General features: G+C 44.0%; 1 protein-coding gene and 1 non-coding gene across 2 annotated transcripts in view; both read right to left on the reverse strand.

Annotated features, from left to right (window-relative positions):
* Positions 1-5,635: 5,635 nt before the first annotated feature.
* VAV1 (vav guanine nucleotide exchange factor 1) overlaps positions 5,636-24,548 on the reverse strand; it is a 61,303-nt gene continuing 42,390 nt past the window's right edge. The window contains exons 21-27 of the mRNA XM_070464834.1: positions 24,434-24,499; positions 21,165-21,196; positions 16,024-16,140; positions 13,497-13,584; positions 9,807-9,921; positions 7,630-7,781; positions 5,636-5,942 (exon numbers count right to left, since the gene is read on the reverse strand). Coding sequence (XP_070320935.1) covers positions 5,889-5,942; positions 7,630-7,781; positions 9,807-9,921; positions 13,497-13,584; positions 16,024-16,140; positions 21,165-21,196; positions 24,434-24,499 — 624 coding nt within the window. The 3' untranslated portion in view covers positions 5,636-5,888. The remainder of the gene's footprint in view (positions 5,943-7,629; positions 7,782-9,806; positions 9,922-13,496; positions 13,585-16,023; positions 16,141-21,164; positions 21,197-24,433; positions 24,500-24,548) is intronic.
* On the reverse strand, positions 17,121-17,193 carry TRNAG-UCC (transfer RNA glycine (anticodon UCC)). Its single transcript has one exon. It is a non-coding gene; the product is annotated as a tRNA-Gly (tRNA).

Below are 24,548 nucleotides of genomic sequence, written 5' to 3' on the forward strand. Positions count from 1 at the left end.
CTGATCAGAATGATCCCCTGAAGAAGGAAATGGCAACCCACTCCAGTATTCTTGCCTGGGAAATCCCATGGACAGAGGAGCCTGGAGGTCTAAGGTCCATAGGGATGCAAAGAGTTGGACCTGATTGAAGCTACTTAGCACACACACATTCTGATCAGTGTGAGGTGATGCCTCACTGTAGTTTTGATTTGCATTTCTCTAATAATTAGTGATAGTGAACATCTTTTCATGTGCTTGTTGGCCATCTTTTGTGATGTTTATAAATGTACTTGTTTGATCCGATATATATATGTCTGATTATGTTTGAAATCTGCCCACAAATTTCACCTGTGGATGTCTTCATCTGAGTAAGTTCCCAGGGCGGGTGTATTGTTTGAGGGTGTTGTATCTGTCAATCTGTCTGCTTGTTTTGGGTACCATCTGGTGTGTGCTTGGGGTGTGTTTCTGCACCTGGCTGCGTAGACATATGTCTCCGCACCTATCTTTATAAATCAGTTTGACAGGTGCACCTCTGAACTGCCAGTTGAAAGCGGGTGTCAGTATTTTTGCACCTCTGTGTGGGCGTTTCTGATCTTATTTCAGTCAGTTTTGGTATTTGGGGAGGGGAGTATTTGGGGTCTGGGATCTGTTGGCCTGGTGCAATGAAGGGAGGATATCTGCGTGCATCCCTAGAGATGTCAGCTTGCCATCAGATGTGGGCAATTCCTTTCTGTGTCCACCTGCACGCCTGCTTTCCAGTCTATTTGCTGTATTTGCCTGTCTGTGTGTATTTGGGGGGCTGCGTTTCTTCATGACGGTCAGTGCACCTGCTTGGCCTGTTATGTGTCTGTTCCATCACAAGGGCCTTTATATCCATCACGTGTGTTATGGGTTAAATTGCATTGCTGCTGCTGCCAAGTCGCTTCAGTCTTGCCCAACTCTGTGCGACCCCATAGATGGCAGCCCACCAGGCTCTGCCGTCCCTGGGATTCTCCAGGCAAGAATATTGGAGTGGGTTGCCATTTGCATTGACCCCCTCCCCCCCCAAATAGAGACCTAACACCCAGGATCTCAGAATGTGACCTTATCTAGAAATAGGATCTTGGCAGATATGATGAGTTAATTTGAGGCCACACTGGAGTAAGGGGGGCCCTTAATCCAGTTAGATTGGTGTGCTTATGGTGGTTTAGTTGCTAAGTCATGTCTGACTCTTTTGTGACCCCATGGACTATAGCCCTCCTGTGGGACTGCAGACTCCTCTGTCCATGGGATTTCCCAGGCAAGAATCCTGGAGTGGGTTGCCATTTCCTCCTCCAGGGGATATTCCCAACCCAGGAATAGAACCCATGTTTGTTGCATTGCAGGCGGATTCTTTACCAACTGAGCCACAGGGAAGCCAGTGTCCTTATAGAAGGGAGAAATTTCTTTGTTTTTTGTTCTTGTTTTCACCTCATGGCTTGCAGAATCTTACTTTCCAAACTGAGGATCAAACTCTGGTCCTTGGCAGTGAAAGCATGGAGTCCTGACCACTGGACCACCAGGGAATTCCCCACGAGGGAGAGATTGGACACATGCACACGAGTAGGATGCTGTGTGAACACTGGGGTTGTGCTCCCACAAGGCGAGAAGAGTTGAGAGAGAGATACCTGAGACAGATTTCTCTCCACCATCTTCAGAGGGACAACAGCCCCCCGCTGACACCTTGATCTTGAACTTCTGGCCCCCAGAACTGTGAGACAATCCATTTGTGTGGTTTCATTAAGCCATTCATGGCAGGAAAGCTATGACAAACTCAGTGTGTTTGTTAGTCGCTCAGTCATGTCCAGCTCTTTGTGACCCGATGGATTCTAGCCCACCAGGCTCCTCTGTCCATGGAATTTTCCAGGCAAGAATACTGGAGTGGGTTGCCATTTCCACCTCCAGGAAACATCAGTTTGCTAACAAAGGTCCATATAGTCAAGGCTATGTTTTCTCCAGTAGTCATGTACAGATGTGAGAGTTGGACCATAAAGGTTGAGCACCAAAGAACTGATGCTTTTGAACTTGAGCGTCCCTTGAACTGCAAGGAGATCAAATCAGTCCATCCTAAAGGAAATCAGTCCTGAATATTCACTGGAAGGACTGATGCTGAAGCTGGAGCTCCAATACTTTGGGCACTTGATGCAAAGAGTCGATTCACCAGAAGAGACCCTGATGCTGGAAAGATTGAAGGCGGGAGGAGAAGAGGATGACAGAGAATGAGATCATTGGATGGCATCACCGATTCAAAGGACATGAACTTGGGCAAACTCTGGAAGATGGTGATGGACTGGGAAGCCTGGAGTGCTGCAGTCCATGGGGTTGCAGAGTCAGACATGACTTGGTGACCGAGCAACAACAACAATTAGGCCACTCAGTTTGTGGTACTCAGTTGCAGCACCCTGAGCTAATACAGTGTGTGTGTGCGTGCATCCCCGGGCAGCTGGATGTAACTGACAGCCAAGGCCTGGGAAGTTCCCGGTCAGGGCAACGTGGGACTGCCCTGTGTTCTACTTGTTAGTTTATTGGTTGCGCTGGGTCTTTGTTGCGGCGCACGGACTTTCTCTACTTGCAGCGAGCAGGGCGACTCTTGTGGTGTGTGGGCTTCTCTTGTTGCGGATGCCAGAGGGCTGGCTTCGGTGCTTGTGGCACAGGGGCTTAGTTGCTCCCTGACGTTTGGGATTCTCCCAGAACAGGGGTTGAACCTTGTCCCTTGCGTTGGCAGGCAGATTAACCACTGGACCCCGAGGGAAGTCCCTGCCCTGTGTTCCTTTGAACCTGTCTATGCCAATACATTTGGGTGACAGCTGTTCCCTGGAACCCAGCTCCACACCATCTGCAGGCCACGCCAGGGCACACCTGAGGCCACGCCTCACCTCCGCCCCCGGTCAGAAGTGGCCTCCTTCAGCAGCTGTCTGCCTGGGCCTCTGGGGGTACACAACAGGGCAACTCCGACCTCTTCTCCAGCCCCGCACTCTCTCCCTCCCCCTCTAGCACAGTAAACGCCTGGTAATTTTCAGAACCTACAAGGCTCACGTTCATTTCTCTTTCCCCTAAACCCACTCCATTTTTCTTTTTTTCAAATTGAAGTATAGCTGATTTACAGTACTGTGTTAGTTCCAGGGGTATAGCAAAGCGATTCAGTTTTACATCTTTTATTTTTTTTTTGGATTTCTTCCCATATAGATTGTTACAAGATATTGGGCATAATTCCCTATACTATAGAGTAGGTCCTTATTGTTTGCCTCTTTTATATAGTGCGTAGACATTAACCTCATACTCCTAATTTATCTCACCCTCCCCGCTTTCCCTTTTGGTAACCACAGGTCTTTAAAATCTATGAGTCTGTTTCTATTTTGTAAATAAATGATTGTATGGGTTTTTTTTTAGTTTCCACGGATAAGGGATATCATACAGTATTTGTCTTTTTCTGATTCACTTTGCTTAGTATGAGAGTCTTTAGGTCCATCCACGTTGCTGCAGATGACAAGATTTCTTTCGTATCATGGCTGAGTAGTATTCCAGTGTGTGTGTGTGTGTGTGTGTGTGTGTGTGTGTACACATCTTTAGCCATTCATCTGTTGATGGTATTGATGGTGCATCCCAATCCTCAGAAAGACACTAGTCATATTGACTTAGGGTCCACCCTAATGACATCACTTTAACTTAATTAGCTCTTTAAAGAACCCATCTTCAAATATAGTCAGCGTCATGGATTCCTTCTTATCACAAAAGTGAGTGAATAAATCAATGAATTAATGAATGAATGATAGAAAGGGCTTTCTGGCAGGTTCTGATTTTATTCCAAGTAGTGACTGCTTCTCCCTGGTTGAGGAGTAAATCTTTGCCAACTGATGTTGCTCTGGCCAATGAGATGTCTTCTTTCCATTCCCAAGAAGAAATACGAGGAAACCACTGAGTGGTCCAGTCATTTCTCTTTTACTCCTGCCACAAGCCTGGCACATCCCAAGGCTGCAGTGCCTTCTCCTTCCAGAAGCTTCTTCTTCAGCAGAGTTGAGGCCAGTGCATGAAAGAATTATGTGACATTGAGGTGAGAAATCATTTGTCACAGCAGCAACACTCAGCCTAAGGTGACAGATTTTTTTCTCCTACGAGTTATTCCTTCAGGAAATCTACCAAAGATGTGACTTCCGGGCTTTCAAAAGCCTAAGGCAAGATTCTGGTGCTCACTTCGGCAGCACAAACATTAAAATTGGAACAGCCCCTGTGCAAGGATGACAGCAAATTTGTCAAGTGTCCCATATGTTTGACATGGATGGACCTGGAGCCCTTCACTCTATACAGAGTGAAGTAAATCAGACAGAGAAAAATAAATGTGTATTAACACATTTATGTGGGATCCAGAAAGGTGGTATAGATGAACATAGTCTCAAAACAGAAACAAAGACACAGATGCAGAGAAGAGACGTGTGGACACCAAAGGGGAAAGGAGGGAGGGCAGGATGATCTGGGAGACTGGGACTCACACATATACGCTGTCAATACTGTGTATAAAATAGGTAACTAATGAGAACCTGCTGGACAGCGCCCGGAACTCTACACGATGCTCTGTGGCAACCTAAACGGGAAGGAAATCCAAAAAAGGGGGGGTATATGTGTACACATAGCTGATTCACTTTGCTGTAGAGTAGAAATTAATATAACATTGTAAAGCAACCTTTGCCGACAAAGGTCCATATGGTCAAAGCTTCGGTTTTTCCAGTAGTCATGTACAGATGTGAGAGTCGGACCATAAAGAAGGCTGAGTGTCGAGGAATTTTTGCTTTCAGACTGTGGTGCTTGAGAAGGTTCTTGAGCAAGAGTCTTGCACTCTGGACAGCAAGGAGATCAAACCAGTCAATCCTAAAGGAAGTCAACCCTGAATATTCACTGGAAGGACTGATACTGAAGCTGAAGCTCCAATACTTTGGCCTTCTGTAATGAAGATCTGACTCATCGGAAAAGCCCCTGATGCTGTAAAGATTGAGAGCAGGAAAAGAAGGGGATAATAGAGCATGAGATGGTTGGGTAGCATCACCAACTCAATGGACATGAATTTGAGCAAACTCCAGGAAATGGTTAAGGACAGGGAAGCCTGGCACACTGCAGTCCATGGGGTCACTGAACAATCTGAATGTAAAATTCTTTCCTGCCACATAGGAGTCCCATTTCCAGATTTCAGGCTTTATTTGTTTTTATATTCTAAACTTTTAATTTTCTATTTGCGTATAGCCAATTAACAAACAATGTTGTGATGGTTTCAAGTGAATAGTGAAGGGACCCAGCCATATATACACATGTGTCCATTTGCCCCCAAACTCCCCTGCCATCCAGGCTGCCATGTAACCTTGAGGAGCAGAGTTCCATGTGCTATACACAGTAGGTCCCTGTTGGTTATCCATTTAAAATATAGCAGTGTGTACATATCCATCCCAAACTCCCTAACTATCCCTTCCTCCCATCCTCCCTCCACCATCCCACCCCACCGGCAACCATAAGTTCATTCTCTAAGTCTTCGAGGTCTTATTTTAAATGACAGAGAAAGGTGACAGGGCTGGAAAACAGGAGTCAGTGAAGGGGCTTGTGTCTGTCCCAGCTCCCTCTCCCATCATTCCCCTTGCAGGCCTGACACCGTCCATCCATTCATCACTTTATTGAAAGTGGTTGTCTGGAGCCCCACATTCTCAAGGGGACACAAGAGGAAATCCATGTGCTATAAATTAACCATGGCAGGGCATCATCCCTGGAGCCCCGCCAGCTGGACACTAGCCCTCCACAGTCCATCGCAGACTCTCAGCCCGCCAGGATCTGTCCCAGCTCCTGGCCCCACTGCCTGTTCATCCTGGGCTTGGAGCCTGGAATCTCTCATCTCTCTGCCAATGTGCCAAGACTCAGCAGTACTCAGAATAGTCCTCTTCTACATAGTTGGACGGGAACCAGCCAACCTGGAAAGAGACAGGGAAGCGGTCAGGGCGGCCTCTCTGCACATCCTGCCGCTGTTCCTTGACACACCAGCCAGGTCTTCTCCTGCCTCAGGGCCTTGGCACCTGCCGCATCTCCTACCCCAGGAAGTACCTCCTCCAGACACACGCTCGGCTGACCACCTGTACCTCCTCCTGCCCTTTACTCGTGCGTCACCTTATCCATACGGACTTGTAACCATCCTATTTAAGGACTGCAAACCTCACCCATCCCGACACTCTTTACCCCCACTTACTACTTTTCCATAACACTTTTCACCATCTAACTGATTATATATGTTACTTATTTATGGACTTGTTCTCTGTTCCCCCTCCCTTCACTGCAACAGGACAGGGATTTTTGTCTGTCTGAGTTCCAAAACTCATCACTGAGTTCCAAAAACCTAGAATAGTTCCTGGAACACAGTAGATACTTAATAAATATTGAAAAGATAGATGGATGGATGGATGAATGGAATGATGGATGGATGATGGAATGATGGATGGATGCTGGAAAGATGGATGGATGGAATGAATGGATGGATGAACAAAGGATGGATGGATGTAATAATGAACAATGTATGGATGGACAAAATGATGGATGGATGGATGGGTGGGTGGATGGATGGGTGGGTGGATAAATGGATGGATAGAACAATGGATGGATGGATGGGTGGATGAATTCTTTATAGCCCAGACCTTCCTAAACACCCCAGAAGGCTCCTTCACACCCTATTTTTCCTCCATTGCACAATAAATTTACCCTCTATGGTTCCTAAAACTGTTCTCCTAAGCAATTATCCAGAGGTCACTTTTCATGTTACCCTCTGGTAGAATTTAAGCTCCTAACCACTGTCTTTATCTTCATTCAACAAATATTTTTTGAGAAACTAATACAAGCAAGGGCAATATGCTGGAGACTAGAAATTCATCAGCAGATGAAATAAAGAAGACTCTCTGCCTTTGTGAGACAAAAATAAGAAGCAAAGAGAAGCAAAGTTTTCTGAGAAAATCTGAGTTCCCTCCTAAAAGTCCAAATGCAGGCAAAGAACACAGAAGGCAAAAGTAGTTGGTCTGCCTCTTCATGCATTCAACAAATATTGAGCAACTACTATGTGACAGTCTGTGTTCCAGGCACTGGTGACACTGAAGTGAATAAGACAGACAAACTCCTCCCTTCAGGTTCCCCCAAACATGCCACTCACTCTCTCACCCCAGGCCCTTTGCACATGATGGTTTGTTTGTAATAGCTTCCCACACTGGTCCCCCTCCCCACCCCCACTGTGACCTTTTTACCTGGCTAACTTTACTCATCCCTCAGTGATCAGCTTGCCTTTCAGAAGGTGTCCTGACCTCATCCAGGGTGAGTCAGGGGTTCCCTGGAGGCTCCCACGGTGCCTTACGAATCCCCATCTCAGTCTTGACCACTCACTATTACGAGGGCATGCTCACAGTTCTACACTTCCCACTAAACTATGAGTTTCATAGGGCAGTGCCTCCTCGGCACCCAGCAGAAGGGCACATAGTAGGTGCTTAATAAATAAATGCAAGATGCATGCATGAAATCTCTGTCCCTTCCTCCTTTCCAACCAGGGACGCCCCCCTGCCCACCCTCTCCAGTCCACCATCCAGGACAGCCCCACTGTGACTGCCGAGCCCCACCCCAACTCACCCGGCCGTAGATCTCCCCTCGCCACCAGCCCTGCTGCCCCTTCTTGTTAAGGATCTTGATAATGTCGCCCTCTTTGAGGGACAGCTCTGATCGGTCCCGGGCGCAGAAGTCATAGCGGGCTTTGGCCGTGCCAAAGTATTTGGTGCTCCCGGCTGTACGGCAGAGACATGGGAAACAGCCCCGATTAGAGCCCTCCAGCCCACCCACCACCTGCGGAGGACAATGCTCTCAGGAAAATGCGCTGGGATAAAGGACTGCGCAGTGCTTCTTTCCACTGAGTGCTGGGCGCCCTGTGTTCTGAGGGAATACAGCTGTCTTCCCAGAATCATTCTTCCAGCCCAACCAGCGTGCAAATTTAGAAGATAACACCATATATGATCTTTTAAATGTTTTGTGTCTATTCATGCTTTCCCGGTGGCTCAGATGGTAAAGAACTATTTGTAATGCAGGAGACCCTGAGTCGGGAAGATCCCCTGGAGGAGGAAATGGCAACCCACTCCAGTATTCTTGCCTGGAAAATTCCATGGACAGAGGAGCCTGGTGGGCTAGAATCCATGGGGTCACAAAGAGTTGGACATGACTGAGTGACTAACAAACACACATATATTCATAGTAAGAGAAACAGAAGAAAGATGTGGAAATTTTCATTCTAGATAATATTAATTATACTAAGGAGGTCTAAGGGTTAAAAAAGAGAAGGACAGGGGCTTCTTTTGGTGACCCAGTGGCTAAGATTCTGTGCTCCCAATGCAGGGGGCCCAGGTTTAATCCTTGGACAGGGAACTGGATCCCACATGTCACAACTAAGTGTTCGCATGCCACAACTCAAGATCCTGCATGTCACAACTAAAAAGATCCTGGATGTCACAATGAAGATGGAAGATCCCATGTGCCGAACTAAGACCCAGCACAGCCAAATAAATGAGCAAATGGTATTTTTTTTTTAAGAAACAAGAAAAGAAAAAGAGAGAGGAAGATAAACAAGGGGGAAAGAGACACAAGAAAACTTCTCAAAGTACAATATTAAGTGATATTGTAGAAAATTAGTTTGTAGTATTTCTGCAGATAGGCTGATTGAATATATTTTCCAATAAGAAATGTGCAGACAGAAACATTTGATTGATGAGAATAATGACAATTTTCATCTTAGAGTCCTGATGTTGTGCTGGTGTTGCTTTGTCAAAAATATAGCTTTTTCAGTGGGGAATTGTTATTTTATTGTCAAACATTTGAACAAAATTTATTTTTATTTTTTTTATTTCTTTATTTTTTAATAATTGATTTTTAAATCTGTCTTAAAAATTTGTTTGGACAGGTAAGAATTCAGAAACTCCACCATCCATGTGACTTTTCCACTAAATGTACTCCAGAATGCACTCCAGCAAAATAAAATTTGAATCAGAATAAGGAATTTTAAAAATAAAGGAAAACATGGAAAATAAGAAATGTAGACAGTTTAAATATGCCTGATAACAACTTTGCAAACTGAAATGCAATGGTGAAGAAAGAATTCCTAAAATGTAAGGCATGATTGTTTTCAACCATAGCCAACAGTCCAGAAAATTTCAACAAACCAGGTGAGTAAGCTATACAAAGGAAAACAGAAGTAAGAGCGTGCTAAAGATCTTGCCTTTCTGTGGGGAAAAAGTTTATTGTTGTCTTAGTCACTCAGTCGTGTCCGACTCTGTATGACCCCATGGGCTGTAGCCTGCCAGGCTCCTCTATCAATGGGATTATCCCAACAAGAATACTAGAGTGGGTAGCCATTCCCTTTTCCAGGGGCTCTTCCCGACCCAGGGATGGAACCCGGGTCTCCTGCATCGCAGGCAGCTTCTTGACCATCTGAGCCACCAGGGAAGCCCAGGAGAAGGTTATCGATACTGATTAATGCCTGATATTAATACAAAATTAAAGGCTTAAAAGATACAGATGAGCACCCTTCTGGTTTCTTGTATCCTCATTTTCCCAAATACAAAAGTAACCCGTATCATCCAAGCAAATGGATATGCAGATCTCTCAGGAGCAAAGGGACACATTGGAAGTGGGAAGGAGTTCAGGCTCCTTCACAGAGAGAGGACGTCTCCACGCCCACTGGAAGCAATGCCCTCCGCATCCCCGCACGTTCCCTCCACAATGGGAAGGAGCTGGCACTGCGGCCCCGTCTGCAGGCCTCCTACCTGCTGGTTTGCTGATGGCTCTCCTCTCGGGCTCCTTGAAGGGGAACTGCAGAGTGGTGTCCAGCGACTTGAAGCAATCCTTCAGAGAGTTCTGCTGGTAGAATTCCACCAGCTCCTAGAGAGAGAGCAGCAGGACAGATGCTCGTCCAGAGGGCAGCCCGCAAGCGAGGGAGGCAGAGCTGGAAGGAACCACACCCCACTCCTTCCGCGCTCCCTGGCAACAGACTCCTTGAAAGCTCCCCATGACAGGGAGCTCACTCCCTTCCCAGCAGCCAGGACCATTTTATGGGGAAGAAATCACATTGTCTCAAGACAGTTCTCCTAATATCCAGTTTGTCTCATGATAAACTTAACAAAGAATCAACTTGCTCGACAACCAATTCACCAAAACCAACCAGCCCCCAACCCCACCCTCTGGGTGTCAAGACCTCTATTTTTACAAATAATTGTATTAATAATAAATGCTATTTATTAAGCAACTACTGTGTGCTGGTCAGTGTGCAACCACACATCATCAAAATCTCTTAATAACCTAGAGGGGTGGAAGAGAGGCTCAAGGGGGAGGAGATATATGTATATTTATGGCTGATTCACATTATTGTATCACAGAAACCAACACAACATTGTAAAGCAATTATCCACTAATTAAAAATAAATATTTAGGGGTTTCTCTGGTGGCTCAGTAGTAAAGAGTCTGCTTGCCAGTGCAGGAGACATGGGTTCCATCCCTGATCCAGGAGGATCCCACATGCCACTAAAATCCCTGCGCCACGACTACTGAGCCTGTGCTCTAGAGTCTAGGAGCTGCCAGTGCTGATCCCATGAGCCACAACTACTGAAGCCCACAAGCCTTACAGCCCATGGTCTGCAGCAAGAAAAGCCACAACCAGGAGAAGCCTGGCACCTCGACTAGAGTCTAGCCTCTGCCTGGGGCAAGTAGGGAAAAGCCTGCACAGTAATGAAGACCCAGCCCCAGGTTTGTTTTTTTTTTAGTTTTAAAAAATAAATATTTTTTAAAATCTCTTAATAATCATGGGAGATAAATATATTGATGAGTCCCCTATTTTATAGATGGAGAAACTGAGTCACAGAGAAGGCTCATCCAGGGTCATACAGCTAGAAAAGGACAGATCCAGAATTCAGTCCTAGGACAAGGGATAGAGTGTAGCAGCCAAAAGCTGGTCTCTGTGAATGTGTGAAAGTCGCTCAGTCGAGTCTGACTTTTTGCAACCCAATGGACTGTACAGTTCATGGAATTCTCCAGGCCAGAATACTGGAGTGGGTAGCCTATCCCTTCTCCAACAGATCTTCCCAAGCCAGAAATTGAACTGGGCCCTTCTGCATTGCAGGCGGATTCTTTACCAACTGAACTATCAGGGAAGCCCGATGCTTGGCAGAAACCAATACAATACTATAAAGCAATTATCTTTCAATTAAAAATAAATACATTTACTTATTTTTAAAAATGCCAATGTCATGGGTGATGGGAGTGGCTTTTTTTTCTTTTTTTTTTTTTACAGAATATAGTTGTTTTATGTAATTGAAACCTTTTTCCAGTTCATTACAAGTGTGAAAAAACACTCAAAACTCTGGTTGTTTATTTCATTTTTGTTGGATTAACACATTCTCTCACTCGGAAAACAAACAGACAAAAAACGTCAACGTCATGAAAGACCAAAGAAATAAATAAAAGACTGGGGAGCTCTCGCAAATTAAGAGACACACGAAGGAGATGAATGCAATGCGTGATTCCCCTGATTACATCCTGGGGACGAAAAGGCTGTAATAAACATAATTGTGGCCATCAGGGAGCTTGGAAAGTGTTCTGTATTAGGTAATAATTTTGTATCAATGTTCAACTCCCTGACTGTGATAATGAAGCGGTGTTGAGGGGAAAAAAATTGTCTCGGCTCTTCAGATATGCATGCTGAAGTACTTATAGGAAGAATTTTTTAAATTTATTTTTAATTGGAGGATAATTGTTTACAATGGTGTGCTGGTTTCTGCCACACAACAATGTGAATCTGCTCTAAGTGTACATACGTCCCCGCCCTCTTGGATCTCCCTGCCACCTTCTGCCCCTTCCCGCCTGTCTAGGCCATCACAGAGTACCAGGTTGATCTCCCTGTGTTATAAAGCAACTTCCCATTAGCTATCAATTTTGCACATGGTTCTGGAAAAGGGCATGGCAAACCACTCCAGTGTTCTGGCCTGGAGAATCCCATGGACAGAGAAGCCTGGCGGGCTACAGTCCATGGGGTTGCAAAGAGCTGGACACGACTGAATCAACTTAGCACAGCATCACACGTGGTAATGTGTATGTTTCCATGCTATTCTCTCAATTCGTCCCACCCTCTCCTTCCCCCACTCTGTCCACACGTCTGTTCTCTATGTCTTCATCTTTAATACCGCCCTGCAAATAGGTTCATCAGTACCATTTTACTAATTTATAGGAAGGATCTTGATATCTGCAAATTACTCCTAAATAGTGCAAAATAAGTGTGTGTGTGTGTGTATGTGTGTGTGTGTAGAGGCAGAGAGGGAGAGAAAGAAAGCAAAAGAGGAATATTAACAACCAATCAGTAAAACCAGGTGAAAGGCCCACAAATATTCATGACGCTATTCCAGTAACATCTCAGTAATTTTTCAGAAACAAAAAAAAATGGGGGGAGGAAGAATTTTCAGAATAAAAAGTTTGGGGAAGAAAAAGATATGTGGAATGAATGAATAGTCCCTAACTTTTGGGGGAGTTAAGGATCTGTTTGAAGCTCAAATGAAATTTGAGACACTTTCCTCAAAAAAATAAAATAAATAAAGATATATGCAAAATTCTAGATTTTTTTCCAGACAATTCAAAGCTCCTCAAGGATCCACAGACCACAGGTAGGATCCATTATCAATGGGCTTAAGAGGTCTAAAAGATAGTCCAAAATTCCATGGCAACAAATAGAAGCAAAAACACTTGAAAGGCCTCTGGATTCTCCATGAAATGGTCATTAAACAGATTAAGGAGAGCCAAATCATTTTAAATTGGGGTATAGTTGCTTTACAATGTTGTGTTCATTTCTGCTACACAGCAATGTGAATCAGCTCTCTATATATACATATATCCCCTCTTTTTTGGATTTCCTTCCCATTTAGGTCACCAGAGAGCATTAAGTAGAGTTCCCTGTGCTATGCAGCAGGCTCTCATTAGTTTTCTGTCTCACACATATTAGTGTATACATGTCAGTCCCAGTCTCCCAATCTATCCCACTCCCCTTTTCCCACCTTGGTGTTCATACATTTGTTCTCTGTATCTGTGTCTCTATTTCTGCCTTGCAAAAAGAGCTAACTCTTGATGTCTGACAAAAACAGAGACTCTGCCATTCCATGATACCAGACGAGAACTAAACCTCAGCTTCCCCCATTTGTGAAATGGAAACTCAGAGCTGAGCGAATGACCTGCAGTCCTAGTGATCATATGTCTGGCACTCAACAAGTGCTTTGCAAATGACCACTGCAGCTACTGTTGTTATTATTATTATTCTCATTGTTGGTGATTAGAAAAACAAGTTTAAAGCCAGTTGCTCCATAGTGCCTGTTGGAACGGTTATTTTGGATGGAGGAAAAGGGGTCCTAAGGTGGAGCCTCAGAGAGGGTCCAACTTAGACTCTGAAAGACTGGGGTTAGGAGTAGATTGACCCTTACCGTAAGCCCCCTGAAAGCTTTCTTCTCTGTAATCCGGTACAGTCCTTCTGCTGTCATGATTTTAATATGCTTGACTTCAACATTATACCTGCATGCAGGGAAAGAGAGCAAGATGTCCCTGAGAGCTGAGTTGGGGAATTTAGGCCCATTTCCTATCATGTCTCAGCCCCAGGCTATACCCGCCCCCAACCATGGAAGAAGGGTACTTGGCTACTGGAGGGAAGGGGCGACCACTGGAACCCAACAGAATCCCTTCCCTGGAGACTTGTTCTAAGCCTTCATTTCTTAATCTATTAAGCCTTCATCTATTAATGATTAATAGGAATCATCTTCCTTAATTCAAGGTTGTTGAGAAATCAAATGGACTCTGTAAGCAAGGCATCCTTCCAGAATAGATTGGATGAAATCTCCACTTCCACCAATACAAAGGACCATAGTATCTAAAGGATGTAGGAGAGGGGAATTCATTTCCACCAATATGGCGGACCACAGACTAGTAAGGACCCGGAAGAGACATGAATTGGCAGGAATGGTTCTGTCTACATGAACTAGATAACCAAAAAAAAATCTCCTACTTCTAAAAACCCCTAGAAATGCTGAGAAAAGAATGCTGAACTCTTAAAAAAAAAAAAAAAGTAAGGGAAATCCCCCAAAGGACAAAATGAGGATGAAACTTAAAAGTGTGTGTCAATTCAATTTTAGCTGTGCAATGCAGCTTGCAGGATCTCAGTTCCCCAACCAGGGATCAAACTCGGGCCCTCAGTAGTCCTAACCATGGAAAGTAAAACTGTTAGTTGCTCAACTGTGTGCAATTCTTTGTGACCCCATGGACTGTAGCCCACCAGGCTCCCCTGTCCACGGAATTCTCCAGGCAAGAATACTGGAGTGAGTTGCCATTTCCTTCTCCAGGGGATCTTGTTGACCAAGGGATCAAACCTGGGTCTCCCGCATTGCAGGCAGGGAAGCCCCAACTGGACCAGGGAACTCCCTAGAGCGTACATCCTGATTACATAGAAATATGAGATGAGTTATTATGTCCTTGTTGGGTAGAGTTGGCACTGAGACCCACCCTCATCTCAAAAGGCTGGACTGTCAAGTCAAAAAGCTCCATCCTCATGGGGGAAAAAGTGTTCTAGAAAAACTCCACCCATCAGCACAGCAGGGACCATTTGAGTCTGTTTGTCTCAGACTCAAAATAGAAAAGTTACACTTAAGAATTCATCACCTTAACCTCACCTTCTTATGGGTTTAGCATTTATATTTAAACCACCTGTATACACTGGGAAACTAAGGAATTAAACAAAACTATCTTAATATGAAAAAGAAGTAAACTTGTTGGTGATTCCCAACGGAAGCAAATGCAAAATCTCTGGAGACCCAAGCAGCAAAGATACCCATGGGGAAAGCCCCACTTATCATCACAAGACAAAATGAAAAAAGCAACAAGGAAACGAGTCACCACAAGATAGAAGCTGCACCCAAAACAAACAGAAAGGCAGGACAGCCAGGGTCTGCAAGACTTGGGTCCAGACTGCATTTCTGCCTCTTAGGGCATCACCGATCAATGGACATGAGTTGGAGCAAACTCCAGGAGATGGTGAAGGATAGGGAAGCCTGGTATGCTGCAGTCCATGGGGTCACAAAGAGGCAGAAACTACATAACGACTGAACAACAATGAAGAGTATGCTTAATGTCCCCTTAGAGCCTTGCTTAAGAAGCATATATTTTTTCTGTGGGTTACCAATCAATGAAAAAAAATAAAAAACAAAAATCAAAAACACACAGGCCCCTACAGGAGCTCAATAAAAAGTGACTATTGTTAATGTACAATAGTCAATCGTCTTGACAGGGACAGAATAAAGGGACAAAGTAGGTGATTAAACAGTCAATCCCACTAGGGGATTATAAATAGAAAAATATGGGAGACCCCTGTAAGTTAATGATTACTCAAGAAAGAAGATTTGCTTAACCACAAAACCAAGCAGGATGGCTCAGTCACATAACCATGTAACAGAGGCTCGGGACATGCCCCAAAACAATAAAAAATGGTGACATGAGCCCCTCCTCCTGCCCCGTGAACTCAGTAAGTTAATGAATCCAAGGACATGCTCTCTGCACACAAGAAGAATAATTGGCGGACCACACAGGGACAAGAAAACTCCTCTACTCAACCTGGGGGAGGAGGAGCTGATGCTGGAAGCATGACATCTCTCTATTCAAGAAAGTCAAAGAAGTTCTCTTCCCCCTCCCCACTTTTCCTTGGTTTATGAAATTGTAGGCCAGTGAGTCCTCAGGGCACAGCATTTCTGGCCCGCCCGTTGGTAAACCTCACAAGCATCCTATCCTAATAAGTCACTTCTTATCTCTCACTTTGCCTCTTGCTGAATTCTTTTCCTGCGCTGAGACATGAAGGACTGGTACTAGAGCTCTTCAGAGCCCCCGGACACAATACCCAAATGGTTACATCCTAAGCACCTGAAGTGCTCAGCTCACAAGGGGAAACGGGTCAGGGAAAGAAGAAATTACTTAATGCTGATGGCAAATTCTGCGGCATCCTTCACCCTCTGCCGCACCAAGAACGTCCCATCCGAGCGGTTGGTAAGAATGCTTTCCGCCCCGGCTCGCTCCATGGGGCCAGCATACCTGTCAAGACATACCAAGAAGAGAGGTTCACATAACTCTGATGGGTACACTCGGGGAGGCAGTGGGCACTAGACCCCTGTAAGTCACACCCAAGCTTTCACAACTGGATTGCAGGAGATGACACAATCCTTTGGGTGTAGCTATGTCTCAGTGCGATACAGGAAGAAATATATTTGTTCTCTATGCTCTCCACCCTTTTCTAGCATATAACTCCTAAAACCTTTGGAATCTCCAATATGTCTTTTTAAAATTTGTATTTATTTCTACTTTTGGCTGTGTTGGGTCTCTGCTGCTGTGTAGGCTTTTCTCTAGTTGTGGCACAGGGGATCAGGAGTTGCAGCTTCTGGGCTCTAGGGCACAGGCTCAGTAGTTGTGGCACACAGGCCTAGCTGCGCCACAGCATGTGGGATCTTCCCAGACCAGGGATCGAACCCGGGTCTCCTTCATTGGCAGGCAGATTCTTTACCTCTGAGCCACCAGGGAAGCCAATCAGTGTCTTTTTGTATGCTAATAAGCTGATTGGGGCTCTTCTTTTTTTAATATTGACTTTTATTTACTTGGCTGCCCTGGGTCTTAATTGAGGCATGTAGGATCATCGGTCTTTGTCGCAGCTTGCAAACTATTAGCTGCATGTGGGATCTAGTTCCCTGACCAGGGATCGAACTCAGGCCCCTTGCATGGGGAGCTTGGAGTCTTAGCCACTAGACCAGGGAAGCCCCTGGGGGCTCTTTAATAGCCTCAGGATGAGGGTTAGTAGTCAGAAGAACCATGTAATTAGAGGCTTGAAATTTTCAGCCCTGCCCCACCTCCACATCTGCGAAGATGGAGTCCATCACTAACAACCCATAATTTAATCAATCTTGCCTATATAAAGATGCCTCAACCGAACTCCAACCAAATAGTTTTGATTTTTTTTTTGTGGGGGGTGGGGGGAGTGGTGTGGGGATTCCCAACCACCACCACGTCATGTGGGATCCTACTTCCCTGACCAGGGATTGAACCTGTGCCCTCTGCATGGGAAGTGCAAAGTCTTAACCACTGGACTACCAGGGAAGTCCCAACCAAAGTGTATGGAGAGATTCCAGGTTGGTGAGCACAGAGAGATACTGGGGGTGGGGTGGGCAGCTGCAAGGCCAGAGAAAGCATGGAAGCCCTGTCCCATTTCCCCGCACCTTGCCCCAAGCAACTGTTCCATCTGACTCTTCCTGATTGGAATCCTTTGATAATAAACAGGTAGTCTAGTAAGGAAACTATTTCTACAAGTTCTTGGAGTTTGTGTTAGCAAATTATTAAACCCAAGGAGGGGGCTATGGGAAGCCCCCATTTGTAGCTGGTGGGTCAGAAGTCTGGGTGACCCAGGCTTGTGATTGTCACCTAAAGTGGAGGGGTATCTCTTGAAGCGTGTTAGTTACTTAGTCGTGTCCAACTCTTTGCAACTCTGTGGACTGTGGCCCACCAGGCTCCTCGGTCCACGGAACTCTCCAGGCAAGAATACTGGAGTGGGTTGCCATCTCCTTCTCGAGCTGATCTTCCCAATCCAGGGACTGAACCCAGGTCTCCTGCATTGCACATGGATGTTTTTTACCATGTGAGCTAGGTAAACTGAGCTAGAAGCCGAGCCCTTAATCTATGGGGTTTGTCGCTAACTCCAGACAAATAGTGTCAGAATTGAATCGAATCGTAGCACACCCAAGCTGGTGTCTGTAGAATTAGAGAATTATTAGGTGTGGAGGAAAAAAAAAAAAAAAACCACCACACATTTGGTTTCAGAACTATTGAAGAGTATGAGTATAGGAAAACAGCTGTGGTTTTTTTTTTTCCTTTTACTCTGAAATTTGGCATTTCTGGAAAGGTATTTACTGAGTGTCCACTGTTTGCCCATCTTTGGGGTCACCAGGATGGAAATAGTATGAGGAGAGTGAGACACAGCCTCGGGTACAAAAATTAAAGGGCAAGCCAAAAAACTCAGTCATCAGGGTAAATAACAACAAACAAATAATAACAAAGAAAATAAGTAGCACTTTAATGCGATATTTTCTAAATCGCAAAAGCAGCCAAACAAAGGAATGAAGTACTGATTAAGTGCTATAAGGTGAACGAACCCTGAAAACGTGGTGCTGAGTGGGAGAAGCCAGTCACAAAGGGCACACAGTGTAAAATTCCATTTATATGAAACACCCAGAACTGGCAAATTCATGGAGACGGAAAGTGTGTTCACAGCTGTTTGGGGAGGGAGAGGAGGGCTCACTGTTAACAAGGGGGGCATTTCTTTTGGGGGTAATGAAAATGTTTCAGAGCTAGAGAGAGCTGCTGGTTGCATACTATTGTGAATGTACTAAATATCATTTAATATAAATGTGAAAAATAAACAAAGATGTGACTATGAATATATTTATGCTACAAGTGCAAATATACAACAGAAATAATATATATTAATTATAGCTAATATATAACTATATATGATGTATCAGCAAGAATATGAATATATTAATAGCATAAATTTAAGAATATAACATTAAAATATACATTAGCATTAAAAATATACACTAAATATACATTAATGTACATTAATATAGATAACACATAATTATAAGTGATATAAAATATGATGTCAATGTGTTTATGCTATAAATATAAACATTAATATATAACAAGTAATATATATTAATTATATACTATATAATTATAGACAGTACACATGGAATTAGTATATAACATAAATAACATACACTATAGATAATGCATTTATGATATAAATATGAATTATGTATTATATATAAAATGAATGTGTATGTAAATATATAACAATTTATATTATATACCATATAATTACAGATAATATATGTGTGAATATGCCTATATGCTCTAAGTGTGAATATAACATAAATAATATATGTTAATCATACATTTTTGTTGTTGTTAAGTTGATTAATCATGTCTGACTCTTTGCAATCCCATGCACTACAGCTGGCCAGGCTTCTTTGTCCATGGGATTTCCCAGGCAAGAATACTAAAGTGGGTTGCCATTTCCTTCTCCAGGGGAACTTCCCGGCCCAGGGATCAAACCCACATCTCCTGCATTGTCAAATATTAGCAGGCAGATTCTTTACTGCTGAGCCACCAGGGCTTCCCATAATATACATATAACCTAATATGTATTAATTATATATTTTTAAATATATAACTAATTACATTATGCAATATATAATTATATTGATAAATGTGAATATGTAATGTAAGCGTAAATAATAACATAAATGCCATTTTAAATGGTTAGTTTTATGTCATGTAAATTTTACCTCAATTTTGAAACTAAATTTAAAAAAATCCATGGTGAATAAAATGTCGAAACTTTACATAAGGACAAGATCTGACTCTGCACGTGCCTGGCTGACCACAATTCACCTTTCCCTACTCCCAACGCTATCATATCCTGTCCTGATTTACAGTTTTGATACTTTGCCCATCATAGTTGTTTTGTTTTTTTCCTTGCTTTTGTTTGATAAAATATCACATTAAAAGAGTATGGCTCTCAAAAAAAAAAGAGCATGGCTCTCAAAGTTTGAGTTTTGGGCACCCCCTTCAATCCCTGTTGCACGCAGAGTCAGGGTCTCCCAACCCCAGTTCCGGCCGTAGTGGCCTCACTTGATCACATCTGACGGGGCAGGGATACAGTGAGCATCATGCCTCAGGTGAACACAGTTTAAACCCTGGGTCTGCCACCCAGCTGCCCTGTGACCTCAGGAACTGAGGGTGCTCCTCTGAGCCCTAACTGCCTTCTCTGGAAAGAGGAGATAAAACTGCCCATCACAGAGGAGGATTTTGACAAAAGGCAAAGAGGCAGTTGAAGCACCTCATACGTGGCGGGTGTTCACCACACGGGAGCATTGTTAGGCCCTTTGTGTAATAAGGTTGGGCTTTGAAGTCCTGCAGACTTGGGTCCGAATCCCACCTCTTTGACTTCCTTGCTTTGTGACACTGAACAAGTTACTTGCTGCTCTCTGGGGCTCGGTTTCCTCCGTTGCAGAAAGAGATTAAGAAGAGTATGCACTCAAAGCATTATTACAGGAATTGCACTTAAAATGCTGACACAGTGGTCATAAAAACAATACCACAGTGCGTCAAGTCTAAGACATCAATCATTGTAAAATACACCATGCTTTCACGGGCAATTACGAAATAAAAATTACTGGTTTCCCTGGCGGCTCAGATGGTAAAGAATCTGTCCGGAGAAGGGAATGGCTACCCATTCCAGTATTCTTGCCTGGACAGAGGAGCCTGGCAGATTACAGTCCGTGAGGTCACAGAGTCTGACATGACTGAGCAACTTAGCATGCACATGCACCCATAAAATTAGGCAAAAGAACTGAGACACCACTAATTGTAAGAGCCATTCCAATGCCAGAGGCGTTAAACAGCGAGAGGGTAAAATATGCATTTTACAATGGATGAAATGTGGTCATAACAGTTAATGCTATTAAGAACAGATAATAAAGTGCTTTTTGCATGTCAGGAATAGAGCTTAGCACTTTACAGGCTCATGGAAACATCTTAACAGCCTTATGAATCAGATATTGTTTCCAGTCTGTTTTCCAGGGAGGAAAGCTGAAGCACAGAGAAGCTGAGTTACTGGCTAAAGGTCACACAGCAGGATAATGTTAGAGTCAGGATTGGAACCAAAGTCAGTGGGCTCCGAAGCAACAGCATAAACCTCCATCCCTCACTGTACTCTAAGCAGTAGGTTCTCAAAAGAAGGCAGGGGGAGAGGGAGAAGAAGCTCCCATTATATTGTCACCGTCATTTTCTTTCCACTAGAACTTAATATCCCAAAGTCAAGGACCCTCTTTGGTCTGTGTTCTCTCCTCAGCAGCCCCCAGTGTAGGGCTGGACCCAGTAGTTAACGCCCAAAGTTTGAAGAGTGAATAACTGACTTCTTTGCAGCCCCTTGTGGCACTCCAATGTCCAGCCCAAACATCCACCCCAAAGCACCCCAAGCTGAAAATAAGAAAGATGGTTCTACTCACCAGAGGTGAACGGACAGGTCTTGAGGGGGACCCTGGGGACACAGACAGAGACTGAGACTTAGGGAAAGGGTTCAGCGCGGCAACAGACTTCAGGACACTGCGTTCATTCATTCCACTATCATGTATTGGGGGTCTATTATGTGCCAGGCACTGTGCTCTTCTCTGGAAATACAGCCCCAGAATCCGGTGGGAGAGATCAGTCCACCCCTCCCAAATGAATCAGCTTTAAAGAGGCAGCTACGTGTGTAGGCAGAAACTGGAAAGACACTCAGATCTTGACATGTGAATGCCAAGTCCCAAGCAGCCTGCTCTTGTCCTAAAAAGTAAGGAAGGGCTCAAGAGAACAATGAGGTTATGTCAAAAGGACAGAGGAGCCAGGCTGAAGGGGCTCCCACTGGTCCAGTGAACCAGTGAAGTTGCCCAGTCATGTCCAACTCTTTGCGACCCCATGGACTATAGCCTACCAGGCTCCTCCATCCATGGAATTTTCCAGGAAACAGGACTGGAGTGGGTTGCCATTTCCTTCTGCAGGGGATCTTCCCCACCCAGGGGTCAAACCCAGGTCTCCCGCATTACAGGCAGACGCTTTACTCTCGGAGCCACCAGGGAAGCCCTAAGCCCACTGGTCCAGGCCAGGACAACATTAAAATAAAAATCCAGGAACATTTCCTGAGATAGATAACACACAGATACACAGAGACACATAGATGATTGATAGATACATAGATAAATACAAAGGTGATAATTAGATACATAAATGATTGATAGATACAGAGATGGATATATAGATAGATACATAGATAATGCATGGATACACAAGTACATAGACACACAGATGATTGCTACATAGATACACAGATAAATATATAGATGATTATTAGACAGATCCATAGATAATTGATACATAGATGCAGACGGATACATGGATAGACACACAGATACATAGATATGCAGGTGACTGACAGATTCATAGATACAAAGATGATTGATTGATAGATACGTACATACATAATGCACAGATACACAGAAGAGACAGTTCTTTACAATAAGTGAAAGTGAAGTCGCTCAGTCGTGTCCAACTCTTTCTGACCCCATGGACTGTAGCCTAACAGGCTCCTCCGTCCATGGGATTTTCCAGGCAAGAATACTGGAGTGGGTTGCCATTTCCTTCTCCAGGAGATCTTCCTGACCTTGGGATTGAACACAGGTCTCCCTCATTGTAGGCAGACACTTTACCATCTGAGCCACCAGGGAAGCCCTTTTTACAATAGAATATCAGCTAATAACTTAGGAAGAATAATGGAGTTAAAAATTCATAATGCAACTCCACAGTGGAGAAAGGACCCCAAGCCAAAGAAAAAGAAGCAAAAGATATTTTCTGGAAAATTGGTAAAGTGCAAATACATACTCTGAACTATATAATATATAATTTATATATTATAATTTCTAATATGTGATAATTTATAATAATAGAATATCCATGCTGAATTTCATGTTTTCAAAAATCACGCTATTAATATACAAGAGAAGGTTCCTGTTCTTGGCAGGTATTCAGAGATTAAATGTGAAATGTGTCTGTAAACTTACTTTGAAATGTCTCAATAAAAAATAAATAATAGGCATTTTCTAAATAAATAAAATGTTCAGAGAAAGATGACAGAGCCAATGAGACAAAATGTTAACAATTGGTGAACTGACTAAGAGATACATGGGAGTTCTTTGCATTATTCTCAAGACTTTTCTGGGAGCCTGAAATTACATAAAATGAAAGCAAAAAAAATGGGAGAGACTTTGTCTCTGCAGGCTCCTATGAGGGCTACAAAGCGGGCAGCGGGGTAGTGAGGAAGAATGAGGTTTGGGGAGAGTGGGGAAGATTTGAAGTCATTATCAAGATGAGGAAATCAAGAGAGTGGGAAACAGGTGAAGAAAGACAAGCGCCAGGCAGAGGGGTGGGCAGGTCTGCTCCCTGCAGAAGGAGGCACCACAGGGGATGTGACCCCATAGAGGACTCTATTTGGTGCCTCTGAAGGAATGCAGGGGTTGGCCAGCCTTCTGAACCCCTATTCCTTCCCCAAGTGATGGAGAAGATCTTCATGCAAGAAGAATCAAGGATGGAGGTTCTTTAAAAAACTAAAAATACAGCTACCATATGACTCTGAAATCCCACTCCTAGGCACATATACAGAGAAAAACAGGGTTCAAATGGATACACATGCCCCAATGTTTACTGCTGCACTGTTTACAATAGCCAGGACATGGAAGCAGCCTAAATGTCCATTGTCAGAGGAATGGACAAAGATGTGATACGCATATAAAATGAAATACTACGCAGCCATTAAAAAGAATAAAACAATGCCATTTGCAGCAACGTAGATGGAACTAGAGATTGGCTTCTCTGGTGGCTCAGCTGGTAAAGAATCCACCTGTAATGGGGGAGACCTGGGTTCGATTCCTGGGTTGGGAAGATCCCCTGGAGGAGGGCATGGCAATCCACTCCAGTATTCTCGCCTGGAGAATCCCCATGGACAGAGGAGCCTGCGGGCTACAGTCCACAGGGTCACAAAGAGTCAGACGTGACTGAGCAACCAAGCACAGAGATTGTCATACTGAGTGAAATAAGTCAGACAGAGAAGCAGAGACATCATATGACATCCATTTTATGCTAAATCTAAAAAGACATGATACAAATGAACTTCTTTACAAAACAGAAACAGACTCACAGGAACGTAGAGAATAAACTTATGGTTGCTGAGGAAAGGATGGGAGAGAGTGAGAGTTGGGAATTTTGAGATGGACATGTATACCATGCTATATTTAAAATAGATAACCAACAAGGATCTGCTGTATGGCACAGGGAACTCTGCTCAATGTTATGTGGCAGCCTGGATGGGAGCAGGGTTTGGGGGAGAATGGATACATGTATATGTATGACTGAGTCCCTTTTCTGCCCACCGGAAACTATCACAACATTGTTCACTGGCTATACTCCAAGACAAAATTAAAGGTTAATTTTTAAAAAGTCATATGTTCATGTGTATGTAATAAAAACTGAAATGTAAAAAATAAAAATAAAAAGAACCAAGGAGAAAAGGACTGGCCATCCTTCCCAGGGTGAACCTCTCTCTGGGCTCAGTCAGCAAGGTAGGGAGTGACATGCCATGATGGGCAACCCCTCCTGATCTCAGGAGCATTCCCCTCAATGCTGCCCACCCTCACAGGACCCTCTCTGCAACCCCGTGCCCTCACTCCAACCAGACTGAGGCACTCACATGCACATAGGGCTTGACCCTATTGCAGGGAAACCAGCCGACTTCATTGGTAGACGTATTCCTTCCCTAAAAAGATGGAAGGGAGAGATGGACAGAGAGGTTACAGGCAGCCACC

The sequence above is a fragment of the Odocoileus virginianus genome, chromosome 3 (genome assembly GCF_023699985.2).
Source record: "Odocoileus virginianus isolate 20LAN1187 ecotype Illinois chromosome 3, Ovbor_1.2, whole genome shotgun sequence".
Lineage (NCBI taxonomy): Eukaryota > Metazoa > Chordata > Mammalia > Artiodactyla > Cervidae > Odocoileus > Odocoileus virginianus.